At 42.0% G+C, this 26,863-nt stretch overlaps 1 protein-coding gene across 2 annotated transcripts in view; it reads left to right on the top strand.

Annotated features, from left to right (window-relative positions):
- PEAK1 (pseudopodium enriched atypical kinase 1) overlaps window positions 1–22,598 on the top strand; it is a 206,666-nt gene extending 184,068 nt beyond the window's left edge. For both annotated transcript variants that reach the window (XM_037046965.1, XM_037046964.1), the window contains exon 5: window positions 15,996–22,598. In XM_037046965.1, the coding sequence (XP_036902860.1) occupies window positions 15,996–17,159 (1,164 nt within the window). In that variant the 3' untranslated portion in view covers window positions 17,160–22,598. The remainder of the gene's footprint in view (window positions 1–15,995) is intronic.
- The last annotated feature ends 4,265 nt before the right edge of the window (window positions 22,599–26,863 follow it).

The following is a 26,863-nucleotide window of genomic DNA, read 5'->3' as shown; positions in this document are numbered from 1 at the left end:
CCAACTGGGGACCTGGCCCATAACCCAGGCATGTGTCCTGACTGGGAATCAAACCAGCAACCTTTCAGTCCACAGGCCAGCACTCAGTCCACTGAGCCACACCAGCCAGGGCTCTTGTGTCCACTTCACAATGTGGTAAATACAGTCCATGTAGAGAATATTGGAAAATAGGCTCTGGAGATAATTGGGACCAAATTTAGAAGATCTGAATTATAAGCTTAAGAGGTTAGACTTTGTATTTTGTGGAAAGCCACTGAGGATTTTTAAACAAAAGACATAACATGATTTTGGAAGAAAACTGGTGGAAAAGTCCAGAAGGACTGGAAGCAGGGAGTCATGCTTTTGGAATAGTGCAGGTAAATAAATAATAATGAAACCTTGAAATAGGACAGTGACAAAAAAGGGACAGATGGTGAAAGAGCTGAAGCAGGTGGTAGACCACATCTAGTGAGTGGCTAGACGTGTGATGAGGGCAGTAATGCTAAGATTTCAAAGGGAACAAGCCCAGGAGGGTGGTGATGCCATTAACTGAAATGTGTGCTAGAAAGGTGAGGTCATTGTGAAGTATGCCATGGAACAGCCAAGTCCAGAGAAGCACTAACCAGACAGAAGTGCAGGTTTGGTGCTGAGAAGAGAGGTCAAGGTTAGAAATACGGTTACCCAATCCTCTCGTAAGACTTGCTTTAGTTCCAATGGCGGGACTGTATGAGACTGTAGTCATCGAGACTACAAATTGGGGGAAGGTCCACGCATCTAAAGGGACCTAAATTAGGAGAATTTGGAAAGAAGAACCACAAACTGAGGACCCACACACAGATCAGAGTCCAAGGTTATAGAAGGCTTGAGCAGAATGAGAAGGTAGCAGTTTAAGTCTCTGGTAAACTTTAAGAAAACACAGTCCTAGTAATAGCGGGAGAGGGTACTAAATGCAGTGAGTTCATGGGAGTGGGGAATGAGGAGGCTGTGAAGGCAATGAGCAGTCTACTTTTTAAAGTGTTTTGGTGAAGGAAAGGCCAAATTGACACCCAATTTGGGCATCATTTATTTAACTTTCAACTCCTATTTCTGTCTTATTCATGTTTTTTTCTGGAAAGCTGCCACCCTATAGACAGGACCTTCTTTTTCTGGGCTGCATATTGGCTGGCCTGCAGCCGTTTACTTCCCTGCTCTAAGTAAAATCTAGCTTGCTTCTTCTTCCTTTTAAAGAATCTGGGTAGCCACTAACCATGCACATAACCCTCAAAGAGACTGAAGTCAGCCTTGGAAGGGTGGGCATTCATTATTCTACAGCAGGAGAAAACTGAGGCCAGAGAGGAACAATTACTTTTGCATGGGATCACCAACTTCATAGGAGGTTGCCTCCTGACTTCTGCATGGAACCTCTCCCACTGCATCCGTAAACGTAACCTACTGTGCTTCATTCAGTGTTGTCTCTGATTAGACAAATGACATCCTTTTGCCCAGAAGCAGGGTGAACAGGGGGTAAAATTATGGCTCAGTCTCAATGGGACATTACTTTTTACTGCTCTCATGAGATCCTTATGTAACAAATACTGCTATATGGAACCACATAAGATATTTGGGTGAAATTACTTTTAGGAGATGATGAAAATCTCACATAAGTAAAAAGTTATAAACTTCTGACTTATTTTATATATATGTATACATTTTTAATTGTCACTCAGAGATATGCTCATTGATTTTAGAGAGAGTGGAAGGGGGAAGGGGAGAGAGAAAGAGAAACATCCACGTGAGAGAGAAACCCTGATCAGTTGCCTCCTATATATACCCCATCTAGGCATCCAACCTACAGCCTTCTGGTGTGCAGGTTGATGCTTTAACCAACTGAGCCACCTGGTCAGGGCCTGCCTTATTTTTCCAACAGTTCCAAATTTGCGGTAGTGTAGTCATCTCTTTTTATAGTCCAGCTCATTGTTCTCGAGGCTAGAGCACTTGAAGCTCAGTAAAGATACACACCTCCCTATAACCATAGTGGGGTTTGCTTCTCTTCCAGCTATTCTAAGAATCTTTTTAAAAGCTTGTAATAAAGTAGAGGTGAACTGTGAAGACCATCATCTTTTATTGCATTTTGACTCTGCTTGTCTTACTTGGATGGGCACTGAGAAAGCAAGATACTAAATGAACAAACAGTAGCAGGAATTTGATTGGTAGGAATTTACAACTAGTTCAGCTGTAGACACAATTACTGGCTTAGTGACAAGGAAGAAATATAGAAGGGAAACTACTTCCACTTTCATAATTCAACACAAATATGCTCAACATTGAAACTTCACAGAAAGCAGTTGATCAGCAGCCAGCTATACATACTCGTAGCTACTTACTTTCAGAGCTCAGTGCCTACAGAAAAGTAGCTAAGAGTCTCATCTGGTTTAGAAAGGAGAAGTTTCGGGTACTCATAAAAACCTGGAGTCAAAATGAATTGTCTACTGAGAAAAGTGAGCCATTACTTTTATTAATGAGGTCAGAGGACTAGCTGGGAATTATAAATTGGGATTCAGATTAATTTAATTCCTAGCCTGGGACCTGAGACAGTTATTGAATTGTTCTATGCCTCAGTTTCTCTGAGGCATAGATGTTTACCAAGTGAACATCCTCGGTGTCGTTCTGTCAGTCTGAAGTATTGGCCCAGGAACACACTTTACTTTCTTTTCATCCACATGCTGAGTGAGAATATGAAAAGATTTGATGAGTACAAGTTACAAGTAAAATCTTATACAGCTGCCTGCTTGAGTTTCTCTTTTAGACTCCAAAATGGATTTCTTGGGCATGTAAACATTTTTGCAGCAATTCTATATATAAATTACCTGGGCTATCTAACAGGTCTCATAGCAGATTCCTACAGCCTGGCGTGTGGAGTACATGGGGCCCAGGCAGCATTTGTATTTTAAATACTTAATCCATTTTGTACCAGCATTGTATATATGAATTTAAACCTTAGACACAAGTTTGGGCTACAAACATAGATGTGGATATCAGCAGTATATCAAGGAAGCAATGATCTTGCTGAAAGGAGTCAATGAGAAAAGAGGGCAGAGAGCAGACCCCCTCCAAACACCAACATTTCAAGGAGCCTTTAGGAGAAAAGTCAAGTAAAGGAAAATGGATAATACCACTCCATTCAATGAATGATTTATTTCATATGCATGCATCCTTTTTTGTCAAATATCTTCCCCCTCTCCCCCTGCCACTTTTCTACGTTGTTGCTTTAAACTGGGTATTTATTCCACTCCCTAGTACTGAAAGGATAGTGGATAGTAAGATGTGCGTCTTCTTTTCAGGTCCTAGGCATTCTGGTGCTCTGGAAGGGTCAATAGTGCTGGACATGTGGTGCTGACTTCTCCTTTCCAGCTGCTTCAGTGGGGGCTTTATAATGAAAGCTTTGTAAGTTAGCTGTCTGGGTTGAGATTATTATTACAAACATAAATATTATCTTTTGGCAAATTTGCCTCAAAGGTATGTAGAATAGTTGCTATTGACACAGAAAACAAGCCCCTGTACTGGAGTGAACATTTGCGATTAAACTTTTCAGGTTGTATGTGAGGAATCATTGTCAAGCTCTGTTAACCCACTAAGATTAGACCTGTGTAAGTGTTGTGTGCTTCACCCTGTGTCTAGGGGAGGGCAATTAGGTTCTGATTTTGTATGCATTGAAGAAGTGTCTATTCAGGCCCTTTGCCCATTTTTTAATTGGATTGTTTGGCTTCCTGGTGTTGAGTCATGTGAGTTCTTTGTATTTTGGAGATGAAACCCTTGTCCAATGTACAGTTGGTAAATATATCCTGTCATACAGTTGGTGCCCTTTTCATTTTGATGATGGTTTCTTTAGCTATGCAGAAGCTTTTTTTTGATGTAGTACAATTTGTTTATATTTTTCTTTATTCTCCTTGCCCTAGGAGATTGGCAAAAATATTGCTATGTGAGATATCTGAAATATTACTGCCTGTGTTTCCCACTAGGATTTTTATGGTATTCCAACTTATATTTAAGTCTTTTGTCCATTTTGAGTTTACTCTAGTGTGTGGTGTAAGTTGGTGGTCTAGTTTCATTTTTTTGTATGTACAGTCAGTTCTCCCAACACCATTTATTGAAGAGACTGTCTTTATTCCACTGTATGGTCATGCCCATTTTGTAAAGTATTAACTGACCATAAAGACATGGGTTTATTTCTGGGCTCTATTCTGTTTTATCAATCTGTGTGTCTATTCTTATGCCAATACCAGATTGTTTTGATTACAGTGGCCTTGTAGTATAGTTCAATATCCAGTATTATGACCCCTCCAACTTTGTTCTTCTTTTTCAAGATTGCTGAGGCTAGGGGGTCTTTTTCGATTCCATATAAATTTTTGGAATATTGTCCTGGCTGGTGTGGCTCAGTGGATTGAGTGCTAGCTTGTGAACCAAAGGGTTGCTGGTTTGATTCCCAGTCAGGGTACATTGCCTGGGTTTCAGGCCATGCTCCCGGTGGGGCACATTGCGAGAGGCAACCACACATTGATGTTTCTCTCCCTCTCTTTCCTTTTCCCTTCCCCTATCTCTAAAAATAAATAGAATCTTTAAAAAAATAAAATTTTGGAATATTTATTCTACATCTGTGAAGTATGCCGTTGGTATTTTAATAGGAATTGCATTGAATCTATAGGTTGTTTTGGTTAGTATGAACATTTTAATGATATTTTTCCATTCCATGAACCAGGTATATGCTTCCATTTATTTGTATGTTCCTCAATTTCTTTCTTCAGTGTTCTGTAGTTTTCTGAGTACAGATTTTTTACTTCCTTGTTTAAATTTATTCCCAGGTACTTAATTTTGTTATTGTGGCTGTAGTAAGTGAGATTTTTTTCTTAGTTTCTGTTTCTGATATTTCATGGTTGGTATACAAAAATGCCATTGACTTGTATCCCACTACTTTGCCAAAATCACTTTCTAGGTCGAGTAGTTTTTTGGTGGAACCTATAGGGTTTTCTATGTGCACTATCATGTTGTCTGTAAAAAAGGGCAGTTTTACTTCCTCTTTCCAATTTGGATGCCTTTTATTTTTTCTTTTTGTCTGATTGCTATGGCTAGAATTCCCAGTACTATGCTGAATAAGAGTAATGAAGCAAACACCCTTGACTTGTTCCTGATCTTAAGGGAAATACTTTTAGTTTTTGCCCATTGTGTATGTTGCAATAGGCTTTTCATATATGGGCTTTATTACAAGAAGTCTGGTTACCTCTATTTCCACTTTGCTCAGTTTTTTTATTGTAAATGAGTGCTGGATTTTATCAAATGCTTCTTCAGCATCTATTGATCATACAGTTTTATTCTTTATTTTGTTTATGTAGTCTGTCATGTTAATTAATTTGTGAATACTGTACCATCCTTAGATCTCTGGGATGAATCCCACTTGAGCTCATGGTGTATGATCCTTTTAATGTGTTACTGGATCCTGTTTGCTAGTATTTTTTTTTTAGGATTTTAGCATCTATGTTCATCAGAGATACTGGTCTATAATTTTCTTTCTTTGTTGTGTCTTACCTAGTTTGGGGATTGGGGTAATAACTGGCCTTATAGAAAGAATTTGGTACAGAATCATCTCAAAGAGAAAGGAAAATTAATCATCATCTGGTTTTTCACTTCTGGCCAAGGTGGAGGCATAGATAGATATATTTGCCTCCTTGAAAAACCAAAAGAAGGACAATGACAAATTTAAAATAAAGTAACCAGAACTGCCAGAAAATCGAACTGTTTGGAAGTCTGACAACCAGGAGTTAAAAAAGAAACATTCATCCAGACCAATCAGGAGTTAAAAAAGAAACATTCACCCAGACTGATAGGAGGGGTGTAGATGGGCAGCCAGGGTGGAGAGGACTCCCAGCAAGGTGGATGTGGAGGACCAGGGCAGGCAAAGAGGCGGCTGGTAGAGCAGGTGGCCCCACATTTGCATGCAGATAAACCAGGAGGAATAACTGGAGAGTGAGACAGACCATGCAACCCAGGGTTCCAGTGCCGGGAAATAAAGCCTCAAAGCCTCTGACAGAAAAAAAAAAACCTGCAGGGGTTGAGGCAGCAGGAGAAACTCCCAGCCTCACAGGAGAGTTTGTTGGAGAGACCCACAGGATTCTAGAACACATCCACCCACCTGGGAATCAGCGCCAGAAAGGCTCAATTTGCTTGTGGGTAGTGGAGGAAGTAACTGAAAGCGGGCCAAGAGCTGAGCAACCAGCATTGTTCCCTCTCAGACACCTCCCCCACATACAGTGTCACAACCAAGTGGAGGGGGTTGCTGGCCAGATGAATACCTAAGGTTCCACCCCTACTATATTACAGGCATGCTGAGACAAAAAAAAAAAAAGAATATGGCCCAAATGAAAGAACAGATCAAGGCTCCAGAAGAAATACAACTATGCAATGAAGAGATAGTCACCTATCAGGTGCACAGATCAAAACATTGGTAATCAGGATGCTCACAGAATTGGCTTAATATGGTTGCCAAATGGAGGAAGAAGTGAAGGCTATGAAATGTGAAATAAAGGAAAAGGTACGGGGAACCAATAGTGAAGGGAAGGAAATTGGGATTCAAATCAATGGTTTGGACCCAAAGGAAGAAATAAACATTCAACCAGAACAGAATGAAGAAACAAGCCTTCAAAAAAATGAGGAGAGACTTCCTGTCAAGGTGGAGTCATAGATAGATACACTGTGCCTCCTCACAGGACCAAAAGAAGAACAACAACAATTTAAAAACAAAGAACAACTAAAACTGACAGAAAATTGAACTGTATGGAAGTCAGACAACCAAGGAGTTAAAGAAGACACACTCATCCAGACAGGTAGGAGGGGCGGGGACGGGCACTTGGAGAGGACTCGCAGCAAGGAAGTGGCTGGAGGACTAGAGCCTGTAAGGCTTCAGCTTCCCAGCAAGGCTGCGGTGGTGACTGGTGGAACAAGCAGTTCCACGTTCACACGCAGATAAACCGGGAGGAATAATTGGGGAGTGAGAGAGACCACAGAACCCAGAGCTTCAGTGTGGGGAAATAAAGCCTCAAACCACCATTTAAAACACCTGTGGGGGTTGAGGCGGCAACAGGAAAAACTCCCAGCCTCACAGGACAATTTGTTGGAGAGACCCACAGGCTCCTAGAACGTACAGAAGCCAACCCACCCGGGAATAAGCACCAGAAGGGCCCAATTTGCTTGTGAGAAGTGGAGAAAGTGACTGAAATCTGGCAGAGAGCAGAGCAAGTGCCATTGTTGTCTCTCAGACCCCTTCCCCACGCACAGCATAACAACACAGCAATGTGGGTTACCCTGCCTGGGTGAACACCTATGGCTCCACCCCTCACTATGTAACAGTCACATCAAGACAAAAAAAAAAGTGGCCCAAACAAAAGAACAGATCAGAGCTCCAGAAAAAAACACAACTAAGCGACCAAGAGATAGCCAACCTAACAGATGCACAGCTCAAAACACTGGTGATCAGGATGCTCACAGAACTGGTTGATTTGGGGTGCAAATTAGATGAAAAAATGAAGGTTACACTAAATGAAATGAAGGAAAATGCACAGGGAACCAATAGTGATGGGAAGGAAACTGGGACTCTAATCAACGGTGTGGACCAGAAGGAAGAAAGAAAAATCCAGCCAGAAAAGAATGAAGAAACAAGAATTCAAAAAAATGAGGAGAGGCTTAGGAACATCCTGGACATCTTTAAACATTCCAACATGCGAATTATAGGGGTACCAGAAGGAAAAGAGGAAGAGCAACAAGTGGAAAACTTATTTGAACAAATAATAAAGGAGAACTTCCCCAATCTGGTAAAGGAACTAGACTTCCGAAAAGCCCAGGAAGCTCAGAGAGTCCCAAAGAAGTTGGACCCAAGGAGAAACAAACCAAGGCACATCATAATTACATTACCCAAGATTAAAGTGAAGGAGAAAAAAAATGAGATTCTAGAAGCAGCAAGAGAAAAGGAAACAGTCACCTACAAAGGAGTTCCCATCAGACTGTTAGCTGACTTCTCAAAAGAGACTTTGCAGACAAGAAGGGGCTGGAAAGAAGTATTCCAAGTCATGAAAGGCAAGGACCTACATCCAAGACTGCTCTATCCAGCAAAGTTATCATTTAGAATGGAAGGGCAGATAAAGTGCTTCCCAGATAAGGTCAAGTTCAAGGAGTTCATCATCACCAAGCCCTTATTATATGAAATTTTAAAGGGACTTAGCTAAGAGAAGATCAAAAATATGAACAGTGAAATGACAAGAAACTCACAACTATCCCCAACCAAGCCTAAAAAAACAAAAATAAACTAAGCAAAGAATTAGAGGAGGAATAGATTCACAGTAATAGAGATCACATGGAGGTTTATCAGCGGGGAGTGGCTGGAGAGGGAGGTCAAGTTACAGGGAAATAAGAAGCATACAGGGAAATGGTAGCTACGAAACAGATAGGGGGGTATGAGGAATAGTATGGGAAATGGAGAAGCCAGAGAATTTATATGTATGACCCATGGACATGAACAAAGGTGGGAGAATGATGGTGGGAGGTAGGGTACAGGGTGGAGGGGAAAAGGGGGAGAAATAAAATGGGACAAGTGTAATAGCATAATCAATAAAACATATATTTTTAAATCATCATATGGTTTCTTCAGTCAATAAACACACTCAAACCAGACTCTCAGGTTCCAAACTGGAAGTTTCTGAGATTCTTTATGAAGTTTTAGAAACACAATGATATAAGTGATATAAAACAATGTTATAAAACTTGGTGGAACCTCAGGCTTTCTCTCTTGAACACATCAACCCTACATGAATAACTTATTGCCTCGTTATAACAGTTCATGTCCACTGTGTGCTATGGAACCAAGCTTTAAGAAAAAACAACTTTTGGTTGTTGGTTCAAGGTAAACACAATATTATACTGTCTGCTGCTTTCTAATGAACAGTATTTTAGAAGTGTTCTACTTCAGACTTAATATGATCACTTAATCCACAAAATGTATCCATGGTAAATAAAAGTATTTTTAACAAGATAATGATCACTTTTCTAAGTTCTTGTTATTGCAAAGAATAACTGAATTTAGTCATAACTGACATACAAATAATGTATCTTCAAAACTTTGAAGTTACATTTTTTTTTTGTTTAGAAACAATTGTATTTTGAACGTTCACTTTGTTGATGTGATTCTGAATATAACCTGCTTTTGGTTAGTTATTTTTTATTTTCTATTACAGAATATCCTCGGTATTTACAGTATTTACTTGTTCCTACACTTGTTTGTCCTGCTCACCCTGAATTCAATAATAGTGCAGAAAGAGAAAAATAAAAAATATCTTCGTACACTGGAGAAAAAAGTTATTTTCTTTATAATCTTGAGAAAAGGAAGAGGTGAAAGGATTAAAAGACTGAACTATATAATCTAATGCACATATTTAAAATATGCTTTCCAGAGAAACAGTTTTTAAAAAAGAGTTTGGGAGTCTTCCCTCTTGAATTTTTTGGAATAGTTTGAGAAGGATAGGTGTTAGTTCTTTGAGTGTTTGGTAAAATTTCACCTGTGAAGCACTCTGGTTCGGGGCTTTTTTGTGTGTGTGCCAGTTTTTTTTTTTACTCCTTCAATTTCACTGGTTGTTATTGGTCTAATCGAGTTTTCTACTTCTTCCTGATACAGTTTTGGGAGATTGTATGTGTCTAGAAATTTATTCATTTCACTATGTCAAATTTCAAATTTGTCAAATTTCTTGGCATATAGTTGTTCATAGTAATTTCTTACAATCCTTTGTATTTCTGTGATATCAGTTGTTACTTCCCTTTCATTTTTTATTTTACTTATTTGAGTCCTCTCTTTTTCCCATTTTTCCTGGTTAATGGTTTGCAAATTTTGTTTATTTATTCAAAGAACCATCTCCTGGATACATTGACCCTTTGAATTTTGGAGATGGGGGTGTCTCTGTGTCATGTGATTCTGCTCTGATCGTAATTGCTTCCTTCTGCTCACTCTGGGTTTTGTTGGTTATTGTTCCTCTAGTTCTTTTAGATGTAGGGTTAGGTTGTTTATTTGAGATTTTTCTATCTTTGGGTAGGCCTGTATTTCCATGAACTTCCCTCTCAGGACTGCCTTCACTGTGTCTCATAGGTTTGTGTTGTGTGCTCATTTTCATTTGTTTCCAGATAGTTTTTCATTTCTCATCGATCTCCTTTTTAACCCATTCATTATTTAATAACATGTTATTCAGCCTCCTAGTATTAAAATGTTTTTGAGTTTCTTTCCTTGAGATTTGTTTGTAATTTCAAGCCATTGTGATTCAAGTAGATGATAGATGTAACTTCATTTTTCTTAAATTTGCTAAGGCTTGTTTTGTGTCCTACCATATAGTCTATCTTTGAAAATGATCCTTGTGCAGTTAAGAATGTATATTTTGCTTCTTTGTGCTGAAATGTTCTGTGTATATCAGTTAAGTTTATTTGATCTAGAGTGTCCTTCAGTACCACAAATCCTTATTGATTTTTTGTTTGGAAGACCTGTCCATTGTTGACAGTGAGGTGTTAAAATTCCCTACAATGAATGTGTTGCTTTATCTCTCAAGTCCTCCAAGATTTTCTTTATATACTTAGGTGCTGCTATATTGAGTGCATGTATGGTTTACAACAGTTATATCCTCTTACTGGGTTTACTCCCTTAAGTATTATGTAGTGACCTTCTTTGTCTCTTATTATGTCCTTTGTTTTGCAGTCTGTTTTGTCTTATATAAGTATTTCTACCCCAGCTTTTCTCCGTTTGCGTGGAATATTTTTTCCAACCCTTCACTTTCAGCCTCTGTGTATCTTTTGTTTTGATGCAATTCTCTTGCAGATGGCATATATGTGGATCATGTTTTCTTATCCATTCAGCTTCCCTATCTCTTTTGATTGGAGCATTTAATCCATTTACATTTAAGGTTATTAATGTTAGGTACTTATTCATTGCCATATTTTCCCTTTGTACCTCTGTGCCCCCCCCCCTTCTTCTTCTTCTCCTTTTTCTTCTTCCTCTTCCTCTTCTTGTATCAGTCCCTTTAAGATGTCTTGCAGTGCTGGCTTGATGGAGATGTACTCCTGTAGCCTTCTTTTGTCTAGGAAGCTCTTAATTTCCCCTTCCATTTTAAGTGAGAACTGTGCTGGGTAGAGTATTTTGGTTGCAGGTCCTTGTTTTTCATTACTTGAAATATGTTATGTTGGTTCCTTCTGGCCTGTAGTGTTTCTTTTGAGAAATCGGCTGATAGCCTTATTGGAGTTTCCTTATGTGTCTTTAGCTGTTTTTCCCTGCTGCCTTTAAGAGCCTCTCTTTATCTTTAAATTTTGCCATTTTAATTTTAATGTGTCTTTGAGTGGGCCTCTTTGAGTCATCTTGATTGGACCTTCATGCTTCCTGGACTTGCATGACTCTCTCACCAAGTTAGGCAAGTTTCCTCTCACCATTTTTTTAAACAGATTTTCTAGCCCTTGCTCCTTTTCTTCTCCTTCTGGTATCCCTATCATGTGGACATTTTTGTATTTCGTGTTGTCCCAAAGCTCCCTTAAACTGTCCTTGTTCATTTTGAGTCTTTTTTTCATTTTGTTTTTCTGACTGGGTGTTTTCTTCTACCTTGTTTTCCAACTAGCTGATTCAGTCTTCTGCTTTGTCTAGCCTGCTTTTAATTCCTTCTGGTGTGTTCTTCATTTCCAATGGATTCTTATTCAAGTCTTCTAAGTCCTTTTCTCATGCTGAGGTCATTCCCACTAAGTTCCTTGAGCATTCTCTTAACCATTAGTTTGAACTCTACGTCTGATAAATGGCTTGCCTCAATTTCATTTAGCTCTTTCTCTGGGGATTCCTCCTTTTCTTTCATTTGATGATTCTTTGTATCCCCATTTTAGTTGTCTCTTTGTGTTTGTTTCTATGTATTAGATTGCTCTGCTTTGATTCTCTGTCTTGTGGAGTGGTTTTATGTGTTAGGAGTCTGGTGGGACCCAGTGGCACACACTCCTTGATCTCCTGTGTAGATGCTCTAGGAATGTCCTTTGTGTGAGTTATGTGGACTCTCCTGTTGTATTTCGGCCCTGACTGTTATTGGCCCACTTGTTGGTGGGAATTCCCCTCTGGCTGGCTAAGAGGCTCAATCCCAACCACATGTTGTACACTCTTGTGTAGATGCTGGTAGAACAAAGCAAAACAACACAAAAACTACACCAAAATGAGCAACCCTCCTCAACTACAACAATATTGACAACAAGAGAGCAAAGAGTAATAAAGCTGAAAAGGAATAATAGAGAAAGAGGAAATGGAAAGATAGTATGAGAAAACTAAAGAAAAGAAAAGTGAATATGAGAGATGAGAGGGGAAGAGAACTACTGTGTTTTGCTATATATAATGCATACCCATAATTTGTGTGCATTATACATGGTATTGTTATGTCCATTATTGTATCCATAGTAAGTGATCATTATACCCATGTATAATGCACATCTTTATTTTTCCCTCAAAAATTTGGGCAAAAAAGTGTGCATTAAATATGGCTGATGAATAGGAAGAGGAACACAGCAAAGGTAATAAAAATAATAAAAGGAGAAAAGAAGGGGAAAATGTAGTAATCAAAGATAATAGTAGAATAGGAGATAAGAAAGAAAAATTAAAGCATCAAAAATGAAAGAAAAAGAAAAATGCATGAAAAATAATTAAAAGGCTATGAAAAAGAAAAATAGCTAAGATAATGAAAACAGAACCAAGTGGATTCATCTCAGCAGAGTTCAGATCTCGCCTGCTTCTCTCTTTGGAAACTGCTCTGATGTCTAAGTCTGGTGTAAACTAGTGTCAGGTCCTGTCCATGTCTGGCCCTCTCCTGCTTTATTGAAGCTACAAGTGATCCACAGCTTGTGGCCGATTCCTTCAGGCTTGGCTGCTCCCGTGGTGGGCCAGGCCACTGTGCAAAACTGGCTTCTATCAGCACTGGGTTCTGGGGCATGTCAGCAAACATCCCAAGTCACCACAGGATCCATCTCTGCCTCCCTCTGCCTGCTGACCTGCTGTCAGTCTTACACTATGTACTGACCCAACTGTTTCTTAGAGGGCTTCTGGCAGAAACACAGGGCTGTGGTTCCTGGATCTCCCATGGCAGGAGCCTTTCAGACTTCAGGGAAGATGGTAAATGTGTTCTCCTTCCTCTGACCAAAAGGAGTCGAGTTATTAATATTTGAAAACTAGCTACTATGTGGTTCATAGAATAATGCAGTACTGTTACCTAAATTAAAATCATTGCAGTCTCCAAAATAAAGATTGGTGAGATCCACATCCTATTGAGAAATCCTATTATGGAATCCTCTATAGGTCTGTTTTGCTTGTAACTGTTTTCATGATTCTGTGCCACTTAAAAGCCCTAGTATTTTGTTTCTCTCTTTCACACTCCAGTCTTCTCCCTTTTTTTATTGCTCTTAAAACTGTAATGACCCATTATTCTTCAGCCTTTCTACATATTGTAAAATGAAGAGATGAGGAAGTGTCATCTCAGGCAGATAATTTTCCTTTAAAGCATCCACAATGGTATTGTTGATATCCACAATGGTATCAGTTGATAAACTGAGCAGTTTATCATTTCTTTTTCGTTAATCACTTTGAAACTTATATCTTAAGTTGATCTGTGAAGCTAACCATGAATTTTTTTAAACGTTTTTAAAGATTTTATTTTTAGAGAGAGGGAGGAAGAAAGACTGGGAAAGAAATACCAATGCCTCTATGTGCCCCCCACTGGGGGCTTGGCCTACAACCCAGGCATGTGGCCTGCCTGGGAATCGAACCAGTGACCCTTTGGTTTTCAGGCCAGCACTTAACCAAGGTTACACAGCTATTGGCAGAGTATCCCAGGCCTCCTAAGTTCTTGGTGAGTGTCCTTCCTATCATGTGACAGCTAGAGTTTAACTACCCAGTCTCATTTAGCCAGACTCAATGCTATTCGATTGACTTTTCAAGGCTGAGGAGTTGAACTGGCCATATGATATTGAGAAAAGTATTAAAACTATAAATGGAGTTAATGGTGCCATGCCCTAGATCCAGCTCCACACAACAAAATAATGTCTGGTATAGGGTTTTTAAATACCTGGTGACACATAGCATGAAATATTGTCAGTCATACAGTATAGAAAGAATTCATGTTGTGACTGATGAACATATAGGATTATATGTTATACTGCATGTGCTGAGACTTTGAGAGCTTTCTAAAGACAATGTTTTCTGCAAAACAGATATTTGAACTTGAGTTTAGCCTGGGGGTATATCTCTATTTTTAGACGAGAAGTTTGTTTAAAGAAGAAATGCATGTTATACCCTCAAACTGATTAGGTAGATGGTAGAAGACTTGAAGAAACTCATTTTCAAAGAGAGAGAAAAAGAAGTATTTCTATGTCACTGCTTAAGCCTCCAATTATAATCAATGTGTATAAATACAGTAAGTGATAGAGGGATACTCCTCTCCCCCAATACTCCCTTGCCTTTGGTCTTTTTTTAAGTATCTGTTTGAATGGAAATCAGAGTATGCTGTTCCTCAGAACTGGGGACCCTCGAAAGAATGTGTACATTTTTCTTTTTAAATAAAAATAACTACAGAGTCTTTTTAAAAATTTGCTTCTTTTCTGAAGTGCTATAGTAAACAGGCCGTGTAAGCCCTGCAGAGTGCCTGTTGCTGGAGGCTTTGTTATCTCTGACATACGGTAGGCAGTGTGCTCTTGCTGAGGAGGAACAGTAGAAAATGTGTTCTCTGTGGATAGGTTGCAGAGGAGCCATCCTGACCAGGTGTCAGTGACCTACGAACCTACTGTTGCAGACTGAGTCTTCCATTGTCAGCTCCTCTATCTCATAGCAATGAGGATAATCCAGTTAGGGGTGATTTGATTTTATTTTATTTTATTTTATTTTATTTTATTTTATTTTTAAAGATTTTATTTCTTTATCTTTAGAGGGGAAGGGAAGGAGAGAAGTGTCAATGTATGGTTACCCCTCATGGGTCCCTTGCTGGGAACTGACCTGCACCCCAGGCATGTGCCCTGACTGGGAATCCATGATCATGTGGTTCACAGGCCCGCACTCAATCCACTGAGCTACACCAGCCAGGGCTAGGGGTGATTTTATTTTTTGTTTTCTTAACCCTTACAGACGAGAAACACAATAGTTGATTTAGTATGTAGAACTTTTGGCTAATGTTTTTGAACAAAAAACTCTTCCTTGATCCATAACCCTTTAATAAAGTTCATTTTGGAAGGCCTTATAGCCTGAATATTGGGCCTTAAATGAGGTCTGTTAAGAGAAAAGATAAAACAGAATCTTGTCATTGAAATGTTGGTTTTGCTTTTACTAGGTAGACCAAAGATTTTCTCAAGCTTTTATCTCTACCTTGCCAGTGATCATGAGTGCCTGAGTTGTAACCATCACATGACATCCATTGAAAAGTTAGGTAAACCCCCAGTTTACTTGGCTGATTGTATGTCAGACTCCTGACCATTGATAAAATAAGGTATCTCGGCCTACTTTATGAGCCACTTATTGAGCTCTTTTGTAAGTTTTGGCTGCAAACCTACACAGAAAGTAGGTGAAAAAATATTTTTTGTTGTTTTCTTTTCTAGATAAGGTGCAAGGTATAGTGGAAAGAGCAAGCTTTGATGTTAGACAGAGTTAGGTTTGCAAACTGGTAGGCCTGGGCTGCCCTGCCCTCCTTTTTTAAAAAACTTAGACACTCAGCCTACTTTGAAGGGTTAGTGTGAGGACTAGAGATAATACACATAAAGTGCTTAGCATGTAGACAGCCTTAAGAAATGGTTACTGACATTATTACTGCCACTCAGCACAAGATTACCAAGACACTTTCCGAAGACTTCATTATAACTCTCTATTCCTAACCAGTCACCTTCTCATCAGTCCTTCTTTATACATCATAAGCCTGGTTATGAAAGTGTGTGCATTTTAAATTATGTTGTTTGCTTTCTTCTTTCAGATCTGTAAGAGCAAAGCTAAAGAATCTCAGCAGTATTATCACAGCTTGGCTGTTCGGCAGAGTCTGGCTGTCCATTTTAACATCCAGCAGGACTGTGGTCATTTCCTTGCTGAAGTCCCTAAGCGTCTGCTTCCCTGGAAGGATCCTGATGCCCCTGAAGAGGAAGAGGATGAAATGCAAGAGAATGAAGAAGAAATGAAAGAAGAACGTGATGGGAAAAGCCCAGAGTCCTGCTCTGAAACAGAGGCATCCCAGAAAGAAAGCCAGGGAGTCATTTGCAAGAAGCAGAGAAGTCACGTTGTGGTCATCACCAGAGAGGTTCCCTATCTCACCATGGCTGATTTTGTGAAAGATTCTCTGGCCAAGCATGGGAAAAGCCCCAATGTGTATGAGAGGCAAGTGTGTCTGTTGCTCTTGCAGCTCTGCTCCGGCCTTGAGCACCTTAAACCCTACCATGTTACTCACTGCGATCTACGTCTGGAGAACCTGCTGCTTGTCCACTACCAGCCCAGAGGAACCACCCATGGCCTTGGGCCCGCAGAACCCAATCCCACCTCTTCTTGTCTCATGAGGCTTATAGTAAGCAACTTCTCTCAGGCCAAGCAGAAGAGCCATCTGGTGGACCCTGAGATCCTCCGGGACCAGTCCCGCCTTGCCCCAGAAATCATAACAGCCACCCAGTATAAAAAGTGTGATGAGTTCCAGACAGGCATCCTCATCTATGAGATGCTACACCTGCCCAACCCCTTTGATGAGAACCCAGAGCTGAAGGAGAAGGAGTACACTCAAGCAGACCTGCCTCGAATCCCACACCGTTCCCCCTATTCCTGGGGCCTTCAGCAGCTGGCCAGCTGCCTCCTGAACCCCAACCCTTCTGAGCGGATCCTCATCTCAGATGCTAAAGGTGTCCTCCAGTGTCTGCTCTGGGGCCCCCGGGAAGATCTCTTCCAGACTTTCAACACCACCCCCAGCCCAGTGCAGAGGAACACCCTGCTCCAAAACTGGCTGGACATCAAGCGAACAGTGCTGATGATAAAGTTTGCTGAGAAGTCCCTGGACAGGGAGGGTGGGGTCAGCCTTGAGGATTGGCTTTGTGCTCAGTATTTGGCTTTTGCCACTCCAGACTCCCTCAGTTGTATTGTGAATATCCTGCAACACCGTTAATGTATCCTGGTTGCTGCTTTTACTTCACCTTCTCCCGCACACATCCCCATCCTAGTCCTCATACAGAAGTCGAGGAAAGAAGAGAGACAAACTGTTCATCCCTGTTCACAGACAAATGAGTCTACTCAGAAAGGTTATCCGCAGCTCCAAATCATGTGAGCAGTGAAGTCTGTCTTCACAGAAATTCAACTGCACAAACATTCATTTGCCTCCCATTGGGACACCTTTCACCCTAATTGTCCCACAAATTCAGGTAAAAAATGAAAATGAACATTTTTGAAGGGACAGCTCCTTTGTAATGTATTCAGTGACCTATGTCCAGTTCCTCCATAATTCTGAATTTCACCTTTTTCACAAATACTTATTTTCACTAGCAATAGATAGATTTAACCAATTCTTATCATCATCCACTAAGCCACAAAATAGATTCTCTTCCTGTGTTACCAGGCAGAACTGCCATCCTTACTGTCCACTCAGTTTTGGTTCCAGGGACTAGTAGTCCTTATTTCAGCAGATAGTAGAAGGACAAGGAGAGATCCCATCCCTTGGGTCATGGACCCATTTTCATTTCTGTTGTCAATAACTGGGTGCGCTGCATGGCGGGTAGCGCTAACAATCTCCCCTCTGCTGCCACTGCCCAATCTCCCTTCACCTTGACTCTGTCCCCACTTGCCAGTGACGTTTGTGCTTTTTGGCCTCTTGTGGTGTAATAAAGAGCTGACCCAAGGTGGTATCCCCCACTCCTCAGCAGGGCAGAATGCACTTCAGGTCTTGTAAACAGCTGGCAGCACAGAAGGAGATGTTTTCCTGTGTGTGCAGTTCTCGAGGGACCATGATGGGAACAGTGTTTAAAGTACCACTCTTTGATTGCTGTCAGAGTTGGCAGCCAGGGCTGGTGGTGCTCAGATCTCAGAATTTTTTTCCCCAAGCAGTAACTGGCCAGCTTTCTTCTATCAATAGCCAGTATTAACTAGTCTACCAAATGCTATAGATAACTGCCCTGGATGAAACAGCTGTCAGTCAAGGTCTAAGATCTTCTTAGAGGGCACAGTGCAGATGGCTATTATAATGGTCAGAGGCAGGAGGAGGGGAGAAGGCCACAGGTAAGACTACTGACCTCCTCTTTAGAATGCTGACCTTTGCTGGAGAAATTCCCTCTCAGTTGCCCTGGCATATTGACTGAAATGGCTGTGGAGGACAGCTCACAGGGAAACTTAATAGCTGAGGTTAGCGGCTGAAAGTTGTTTCACTGTACGTGGGGTCTGTGCTTCTTTCCTATGGATATATGTGCAATTTTTAATGTATTTTTAGCTGTGTATTACAGTGTTTATGTTGCAACTTCACCTGAAGCAAGATGTGTAACAGTCCTCCCCTTCCCTTGGCACATATTTGCGCTAAAAGACAAGTGTTCCTTCCATGGGGGTATGTGAGTTTGTGTGTGCTTATTTTATTCAAAACTGTGAGTATGTTTACTTAAATCTTGCTATTCCAAAAGTCACTCAGTGTGAGTGTCCATACACATTTGTGCCTGTGTGTGCACATGCAGGCTAGAAGTAGAGAGAGGCCAGGCCTCTGGGGAGCCATCTGTGACAAGTGGAAAGACACGTTCTTTGCACCTAGTTAGTAAAGGAGCCCTTGGGACTCTTGTCGCCCAGTGCAGGGTTTCTTAAAATCAGGTCTAGCTCTGTAGTATTACTTAGATAGCACATAAGTGGCCTTTGGAAATTTCTTAGTTTTTAACATTTTTAACAGCCTTTCATGTGATTCACCTATATCAAAGAGGATCAATAACAAAAGAATGTATTTTATTATACTTTTTTTTAAGAGAATGGCATATGTGAGGCTGCATTTGGACTCTGATCCTGTCCTCCCAGCCAGCAGTACAGGACTCCCAAAGGAGAGAGTTGGGTGGCCCGCAAAGAGTGCCCCCTCTAGCCAGAGTGCAGAGCTCTGCCCTGAGGGGAGGCCACAGAGTGAGCATGCCACTGCAGGCCAGCAGCCCACTATCTCTCAGTGTCCTGTGACATGGCTGTGACTTGCCTAATTACACACTGAAGTAGCACACGGACCACTGACCGTGTCAGCTAACACATTCCCTTAACAGCCTTCCCATCCCCCCCCATACACACCCATTTCCTGATGGTTTGTGTATTGAGATTGTCTCATTCTCAGTGTCACTTTTGTGCCTTGCCCATGTAAATTTAAATGTTGACTATTTAATGGGGTTTTACACTTAATGAAGAAAGTTTCCTTGTCCCTCTATTTGTTCCCGGAGCATTGTCTTCCTTCCTTCCTTCCTTCCTTCCTTCCTCCCCTCCCTTCCCTTCCCCTTCCTTCCTCCCCTCTTCCTTCCCCCTTCCTTCCTCCCTTCCTTTTCTTCCTTCTTTTCCTTTCTGTTTTGACCTGGATCCAATCTACTTAATTTTAACTCTAATATAAGCACAGGCACCCTCTACCACCATTATATAGCACTGGAAACCAAGTATCCCTTCATATCACATATGTTTGGAACTGTTTTTATATTTAAATTTGTTAAGAGTAAAAGACAAAGTCAGCTAGTCATAGATGGGCCTCAGGCTTCCCAGAGACAGGGAATACATTAATTTTTCTCTGAGTGATGGCTGAAGAATGAGAGAAAGGGAAGGTGGTGTTACAGGTTAGAGCCAAGACAAAACAACTTATGTCTGGGCAAGAAGTACTCATCATTTGGTCCTCAGAATATTTTTCTACAATAATGAAATTTAGTCAATCTAATATCTCAAATGTATATATATTTACATATACATATTTACATTTACATTTTAATTGTAGTAGGAACTTTGAAATCATCAACTGAAAAGAAACCCTATTCTTAGACAAAGACAGATATATATATATCTATATATATATATATGTAGATATATATATATGGGTTTGGACTGTGACTAGTATAGCACTTTAAGTTTTCTCAAGTAACTTCGAGTTACTATCTTTAATATTGATTGGATTTTCTTTCTTTTCTATTGAAGTCTGTACTATTGTTTCTTACATTTATTTTGAGACTTTGAACAATTAAGCCACTGTTGGAACTTTTCCTTCAGACACATGAGCAAGAACAATCTCTCTGACACATCTGGGTGTTGGAGAAATAGGACAATGGCTGGAGTAGCCAAGACCAAGACTAAATGTATAGGAGTCCCTCAGCCAAGTGCTAACCTAGTCTGGGAAGGAAGAGGATCAAATGTTCCTAGGGAAGGGAATTAAGACTACCAGAGCTCTCCCAAACTAGCCCGAGAAGAGCCCCTCTGGTATATTTGTAGTAATACGATGCTGAGACACTAGTTCATGAAGAGTAACAGAAGGTGGGAAAAAGAACAGTTGTAACCTGTGGAGTCAACAATAAAAGAATCGTGAGTGAGGTCCGCCAACCCCTAGGCTAAGTTAGGATTGGAAGCAGGAGTATAGCAGTGGGTTTCAAGTTTTGCCCTCTGAAGATGATCTGGGTGAGGTACAGAACGGGGCACAAATGGCCACCCTACTGACATTGAGGGGCTAAAAGTATATTTTGGGGGATTTTAAAAGCCTGAGTAGCATTTCATTGTCAGATTAAGTAAGGTCATTTTTACTTCTAAACTCAAAATAAGTTTGTGAACACATTTCTGGAGTAGAGCTACCTAAAATTGTATTTCAAGTTTTTAGCAATACAAAATTTCCATGAAAGATCTTTGGGGCCTACTATGTACTAGGGCATAGAAGGATTGCACTCAGCTTCCCAAAGTTTTGTTAAGAATACATTGGTGCTGGGAAGTAACCTGCAACCAGGATTTCCCCCGAGATTTTTACCAGCAGTGATCTGAAAAAACACAGGCTAGTCCTAGAAACTGGGATGGACTCATGATACTACAATACATTCCAAATAATTGTAGATGTGAAACTGAAGTATGAACATACTTGGAGAGGGGAGAGAGGAACTTGACTCCCTAGGCCAGCTCTGACGTGCTTTTATTCCCCTCATTGATAAGGATTGAAAATTCTGGTACACACTAATGAGTGAATAGGATGGCTGTCCATTGAAGCTCAGATTCTCAAAGGCCCAAAGTACTTGTGCTGACACAAATCCAGGCGCTGCTCTTGTTGAAGTGTGTACTGAAGTTCGGTGTCTGTGGACACCAGTGCCCAGAGTGGGGCTCCATGGACCCAAAGTGATGCCACACGAGAAGCAGAGGAATGCAGTGCAAGACCCCAGACAGAGATTGTACCCAAGGAATCAAGCCGTCTGTCTTGCTGGTGCTGAAGTGACAATTCTGGGCTAGAACAGAAGCCACAGAGGGAAGTTCACATGCAGTCCATGTCAAGGTATTTTGCTAATAAAATAATCTATCCTCAAAAACGTATCTTTTCGGTTTTTTTTTTTTAACAAATCCATTTTGTGTATTGGGGGGAAAAGGAAAGAGATGATGGTGATAGAAGTCTTGGGCAAATAATCAAGTTCTCGGTATTTAAGGAGAAGGAACTATTTCTTCTCCCCTTGTCATGACTATGACTATTGCTTAAACTTCAGCTTGGGAACTTCATATGCATGTGATTCTGAGGCTTGAGGATTTTTTAAAAGAGATGTGTTTCCATGGGTTTGTTTAAAGAACTCTTGGGAAAATGCTTAACAAATTGTAATAGTTTTCATAAACCATTATACAGAGGTGTTTACCAGTCATCATGACCATCATTCAGTATTTTAAGTGCTCAGAATGTACAAGGTGCTATACAGCTGCTAAACATACCTTCTCTGCAGCTGTTTGAAATTAGAGTAGATTTTTGCATCAGCCACTGCTAGAAGCTTTCCCCACCTGGGTGGACTGCAGGGGCCTGCACTCTGGATGACCATTCCCTGGTTCCCACTCAGCCCCGTGTTTTCTTTAAATCAAGGAAGTTTCAGGGAGTCGAAAGAGGTTGGGAATTTTTTAGCCCAGCAGAAGTACAGAGTCATATATTTTGCTACAAATATTATTGTATTGTGGAAAATTCCCTTTGCCCTTACAGTGTATGGAAAGTATGTGTGTGTCTGTAGCCATGATAACTTGAATGTTGAACCAGCCCTAGGCTTTAGGGTAGCATTTTTGAAAGACATACCAACCACACTGCTTCAGAAAACTTACTCCAAACACTACCTGCAAATCCCTCCCGTTAAAAGGTTTAAAGAGTGTCATGTAATTTGAATCATGGCATTCCTCATTCCAATCTCTTTATAGTTTTGATGGCTCTCTCCACACTTTATATTTGAAAATGTTTCTGCTGCACTTTTCTGAAGCCTCACCTTTCTATTTACGTATTTTAGAGCTGTATAAATCTACCAATGAATGGTGTCCTCTTTCACCAGGTAGTGCTGCCCTTTGGTTTGCTGTGGTACCTTGCTGTGTTCTCTGTGGCATGTTACTGTGTAAATAAATTCATTTTAAAATACTCTAAAAACCAGACTAGCACTTGTCCTTTCAGTGCCTCTGACATGATGGGGGAGGGTTCACTTGCAGACACTGTTAGGTCTTACTCCTCAGGACTCGTGCCTTCTTGGATATTCATCAGATGTTAATCTGAACCATGTTTTCTGTTTATCTTCTCCCTAATCTGAGGAAACTAAGCCTAGAAGAAAAAGTGCAAAGCCTTCTGCTTTCCCCAGAGCTCAGAAGGCTGCAGGTTTGCTGTGTGAGATTGCTCCCTGGTGGCCAGTCCCAGTACAGCCTGACTGGGTTTGTATTGTGTGTTTGGAGGTTTGGTTAGCTGGCTGTGGCTGACTCCATTAGAAATCCCCAAGCAGTGCAAACAGTGTGAACATGGACAGGGCCTTGTTGAGTATTATCTGCTGAGGAATTAACACGCTTAAGGTACGTAGTCACACACAAAGCCAGACAAGCTAATTAATGCAGACGCTTCAACAGCAGAGACCACCTGGCTTAGTCAGGAAGAGTTGGCAGTTGCAGGAACAGCTGCCGTGTTATTAAGAGTAAAATGGATGGAAGTGCAAAAATATAAACTCAAAATTTAGACCTGATTTTAGAGCTCTAAGCCCCTTACGGTGGGCACTGTCTCCAGCCCAGCATTTCTGCTCCTCTCCACTAGCGAGCACTCTGGGCTTTGCAGACATACTATTTAAGGCACATTGTGGAAAAATGATAGCCAGACTCTGAGTTCTGTGTTGCTAAGGAAGTAAAATCCATTACCATGTAGGCTACAAAGCTTTAGGAGGAAAGGTTAGCAACAGAACCTGAGACAGCCCCTAGGGACACAGGCTGTGCTTGTGGAGGTCCTCAGCCTGCTTGCTAGGGAGGAGTCTGGGGACTTGCCCTTCCTAGTGGTGAGCACAGTACACTGACTTCGGGGCGGGGGGGGGTGGGGACTAAAGAGAGCAGGCAATCATGGCTGAGAGCTCACAAGTCACAGAGATGGAATGCACTAGGCTTGGGTTGCTGTCTAATGCTCAAGTGGCACGAATGGCCAACCTGGGACCCAGGAGGGATATGGACTTGCCTGATGAGACCAGTTCAGAGTTGCTCTAGTCAGGCTTCAGAGAAGTATGGTTTGAGTTCTTCCAGTTGGGTCACTGTGATTTGATATAGCTGGGAAGCCTGGAGAGAAATCACCCAATTTCCCATCCATTATTTCACCCAGCATGGGATCCATTCCTGAAAATTCCTTCAGTGGCTTCTCTTTGATTCAGAGGTGATGGACCACTGACATTTGGACAGGAGCTTTGATTTCCACATGCCTGGAGACTGGCCTCTTCCAATCCAGGCCACAGAGTATGGATCTTTCCTACCTGTAATGCACTGTCTGCAAACCTGGGTCTGTAAGTGTGCACCATCTGTTCCAGGAGCTCTTTGCCTGCTCTCCAAAGCCCAGAAAATTCCTTTTGTGTGATCCTATTCCCTGTGAGGGAAGGGACTTCATTAGTGCCTTAGGAGCCAAGAACAGCAGTTGCCAGATCACAAATTGTAAGAGGAGCTCAAGACAATTACAGCTGAAACAAAAATTTGATTTTGGCCCTGACTGGTGTGGCTCAGTGGATTGAATGCAGGCCTGAGAACTGAAAGGTCACCGGTTCAATTCCTGGTCAGGGCACATGCCTAGGTTGCAAGCATGTGAGAGGCAGCTGATCAATGTTTCTCACATTGATGTTTCTCTCCCTCTCTCCCACTCCTTTCCTCTTCCCGTCTCTCTAAAGATAAAAATTAAATTGGATTTCACACTGGGTTGGGAACAAGAAGGAATCCGTTGCCAAGATCCAATTCTCAGAGTTGCAAACCTCTGAGTGGAAACAGGATGCCTGACTTCCTGGAGATTTCATGTAATTCAGCACATGCTCTGGAAGGTGCGTGGAAGCAACCAGAAGATCGTGGTGCTAGTTGCCTGTCTCATCGCAGCTTGGGAATCAGAATGGGGCTGGGAGAGGTGCTGGACTCCTGTGAAATCTGTAAGGGGGTGGGGCCCACCAGGGGCCTTGGGTAGAGGCAGCTCTACCCCTGCAGCTCTGTCAAGGAAGCAGAGCTCTCAGCTTGCTGTGGGTCTGTCACCTCCACTACCTGTAGCGATAGGTGAGTGACCAGCCCACCCTTGAGCTGGAGTCCTGGAACCAGGGACCGGAAGTGAAAGACAGTAAATCTTTCCAAGCCTGTGGCTATCTCATTTTCCACTCCCCTTGCCCCAAATGCCTTTCCTCCCTATACCCCCCACTACCCAGTGGCCTAGGGGCATCATTTCTGAAACCAACCCAACCCTACTGCCACAGTCTTTCCAGCCCCAATGCCTCTGGGGGCTGCTGATGCCACCTAATACTGGGGACAGAACCCAACCTCTAAGCATTATGCTCTGCAGACCTCCCTCCAACAGTTACCCCGGCCTTGGAGTTGCTCAGCTTTCCCCTCAGACTCTTCTTTCTCCTCAGCCTCCTGCACTGGGCGTGCTCTGGAAGATCAGGGAAGCTGGCCTTGCACAAGGACCTGTGTGTGGCTGGCCTGAGCACAGCACCAGAGAGCCCCCAGGCTATAGCCAAGTGAGTGCCAACACTAACAACAGTTAGTGCATATTTCCCGCGCAGTCTCACTTCATCCTCACTACCAACCCACAAGATGGCCCCATTCTGCCCATTTTTCACTCAGAATAATCAGAGCCATAGTTTGAGCTGTGTGTGACTTCTCATTCATTACTCTTTCCTCCACTCCGTCCCACCACCTACTGTGGCCAGGACCCTTGGGAGTACTATAGGAGCTCGGGGGAACAGGGAAGAGCTTCCTGGGTGGGTGTAGAGCCATGAAGGAGGAAAGGCCTTTTCTGCATGTGTTCTTTCATTCTTAAGTACCATGTGCTGGGAACCTAGTGGTCAAAGCCAACAGGAGCCCTGCCCCAACTCTGATAGGCAGAGAGGACACAAAAGCCGCCAGCTGGAAGGGGAGAAAGGGGCAAATGTTCCTGCACACTGCTAGTGCCTGGGGAATGGTTTGAAGAAATGAGGCCAGAGTCTAGAACAAATCTTCTTCCCACTGGCTGCACCAAACAGACATACTGCAGGCAAAGGCAAAGTTCTTTGGAAGCCCAATCTGGGCCCAAGAATGCTATATAGCTCTCACATGCTGAAGTCCTCACAAGGCCAGGTAGGCCACCAGTGTGGGATAGCCGTATCCACTGTCTGCCTCCAGGAGCCAGAAACCAGAACTGAAGGGATCTTGAGCAAATTTCTTAACCTCTGTGAACCCCACTCATCTGTAGAATGGGGGCCTTGTCTAACATCTCTGTGGACAGGTAGCTGGGAGGCCGAATCAGTGAGGTAACTAACACTTGCGCAAATGTTTTAGACTCCCTTGTTAAAAATCAAAACACACTTGAGGCATTCAGAAAGAAGCTGGGGAAAGGAGAAAAGCATCCGAGGGCTCAGATAAAATTAGTCGTAGCCTGAGAAAAGTGGTCTCTGAAGGAAAGGGTGTTGTCGTGAAAGGATGATGTTTGAGGGGCAACACCCTGATGGCTCCCCCTCCAGTATTTGCACCTCTGGCTTTGCCTACTCTCCAGACCTCCAACTAACTTCAGGCCAATTCATTCTGCCTTGCAGAATGGGCAAGGGTCCCAGCCTGACACTGGGGTGGGGATCCCCTCAGAATGTCTGTGTTCCAGTGGGGCAGGCTCATCAGGGGCCTGAGTGAAGCATTAAGGGATCTACTGGAGGGGAAGGCCCCAGGAAAAGGGGCGGTGTTGAATGCACTGGATAACTGAGGGTGAAGGATTCCATTTTCTCTAGAAAGCCACCCCGGGGGTGCTTCTCATGAATCAGCTTAATTTTACCTTCATAACAATCCCGTGAGGTAGGTTCTAGAATTATCCCCATTGTACTGATGATAGAACAGCCAGGCAGGTTTTGTCTGTCCCACATTCCTAGCTATGGAACTAGGATTTGTTCTCAGGCAGTCTGGCTCCTCCTCCTGGCGTAAGGATCATAGATTGCATTCCTCACCCTCCTGCTGCTGCCCCAATGTCATCAGTGGCTTCTTGGTGGCCAGAGAACACAACCCAATTGTATATTCCAATCCCACCACCTGTTCATGTTCTTTGTTGATGAGACCTCCATGCCAGCCTCCACCCACCAGGCTGGCCTCCTTGCTACCCCCTGAAAACATGCTCCAAAATTGTTCATGCCCACATCGATCCTGAATTTTTTAAAGGTTTAATTTATTTTTTAGAGAGGG

Source organism: Sturnira hondurensis, unplaced genomic scaffold (assembly GCF_014824575.4).
Source record: "Sturnira hondurensis isolate 20B ecotype Veracruz unplaced genomic scaffold, ASM1482457v3 Scaffold0005329, whole genome shotgun sequence".
Lineage (NCBI taxonomy): Eukaryota > Metazoa > Chordata > Mammalia > Chiroptera > Phyllostomidae > Sturnira > Sturnira hondurensis.
The sequence above is the reverse complement of the archived record's forward strand: the minus strand, read 5'-3'. Positions and strand labels throughout refer to the sequence as shown.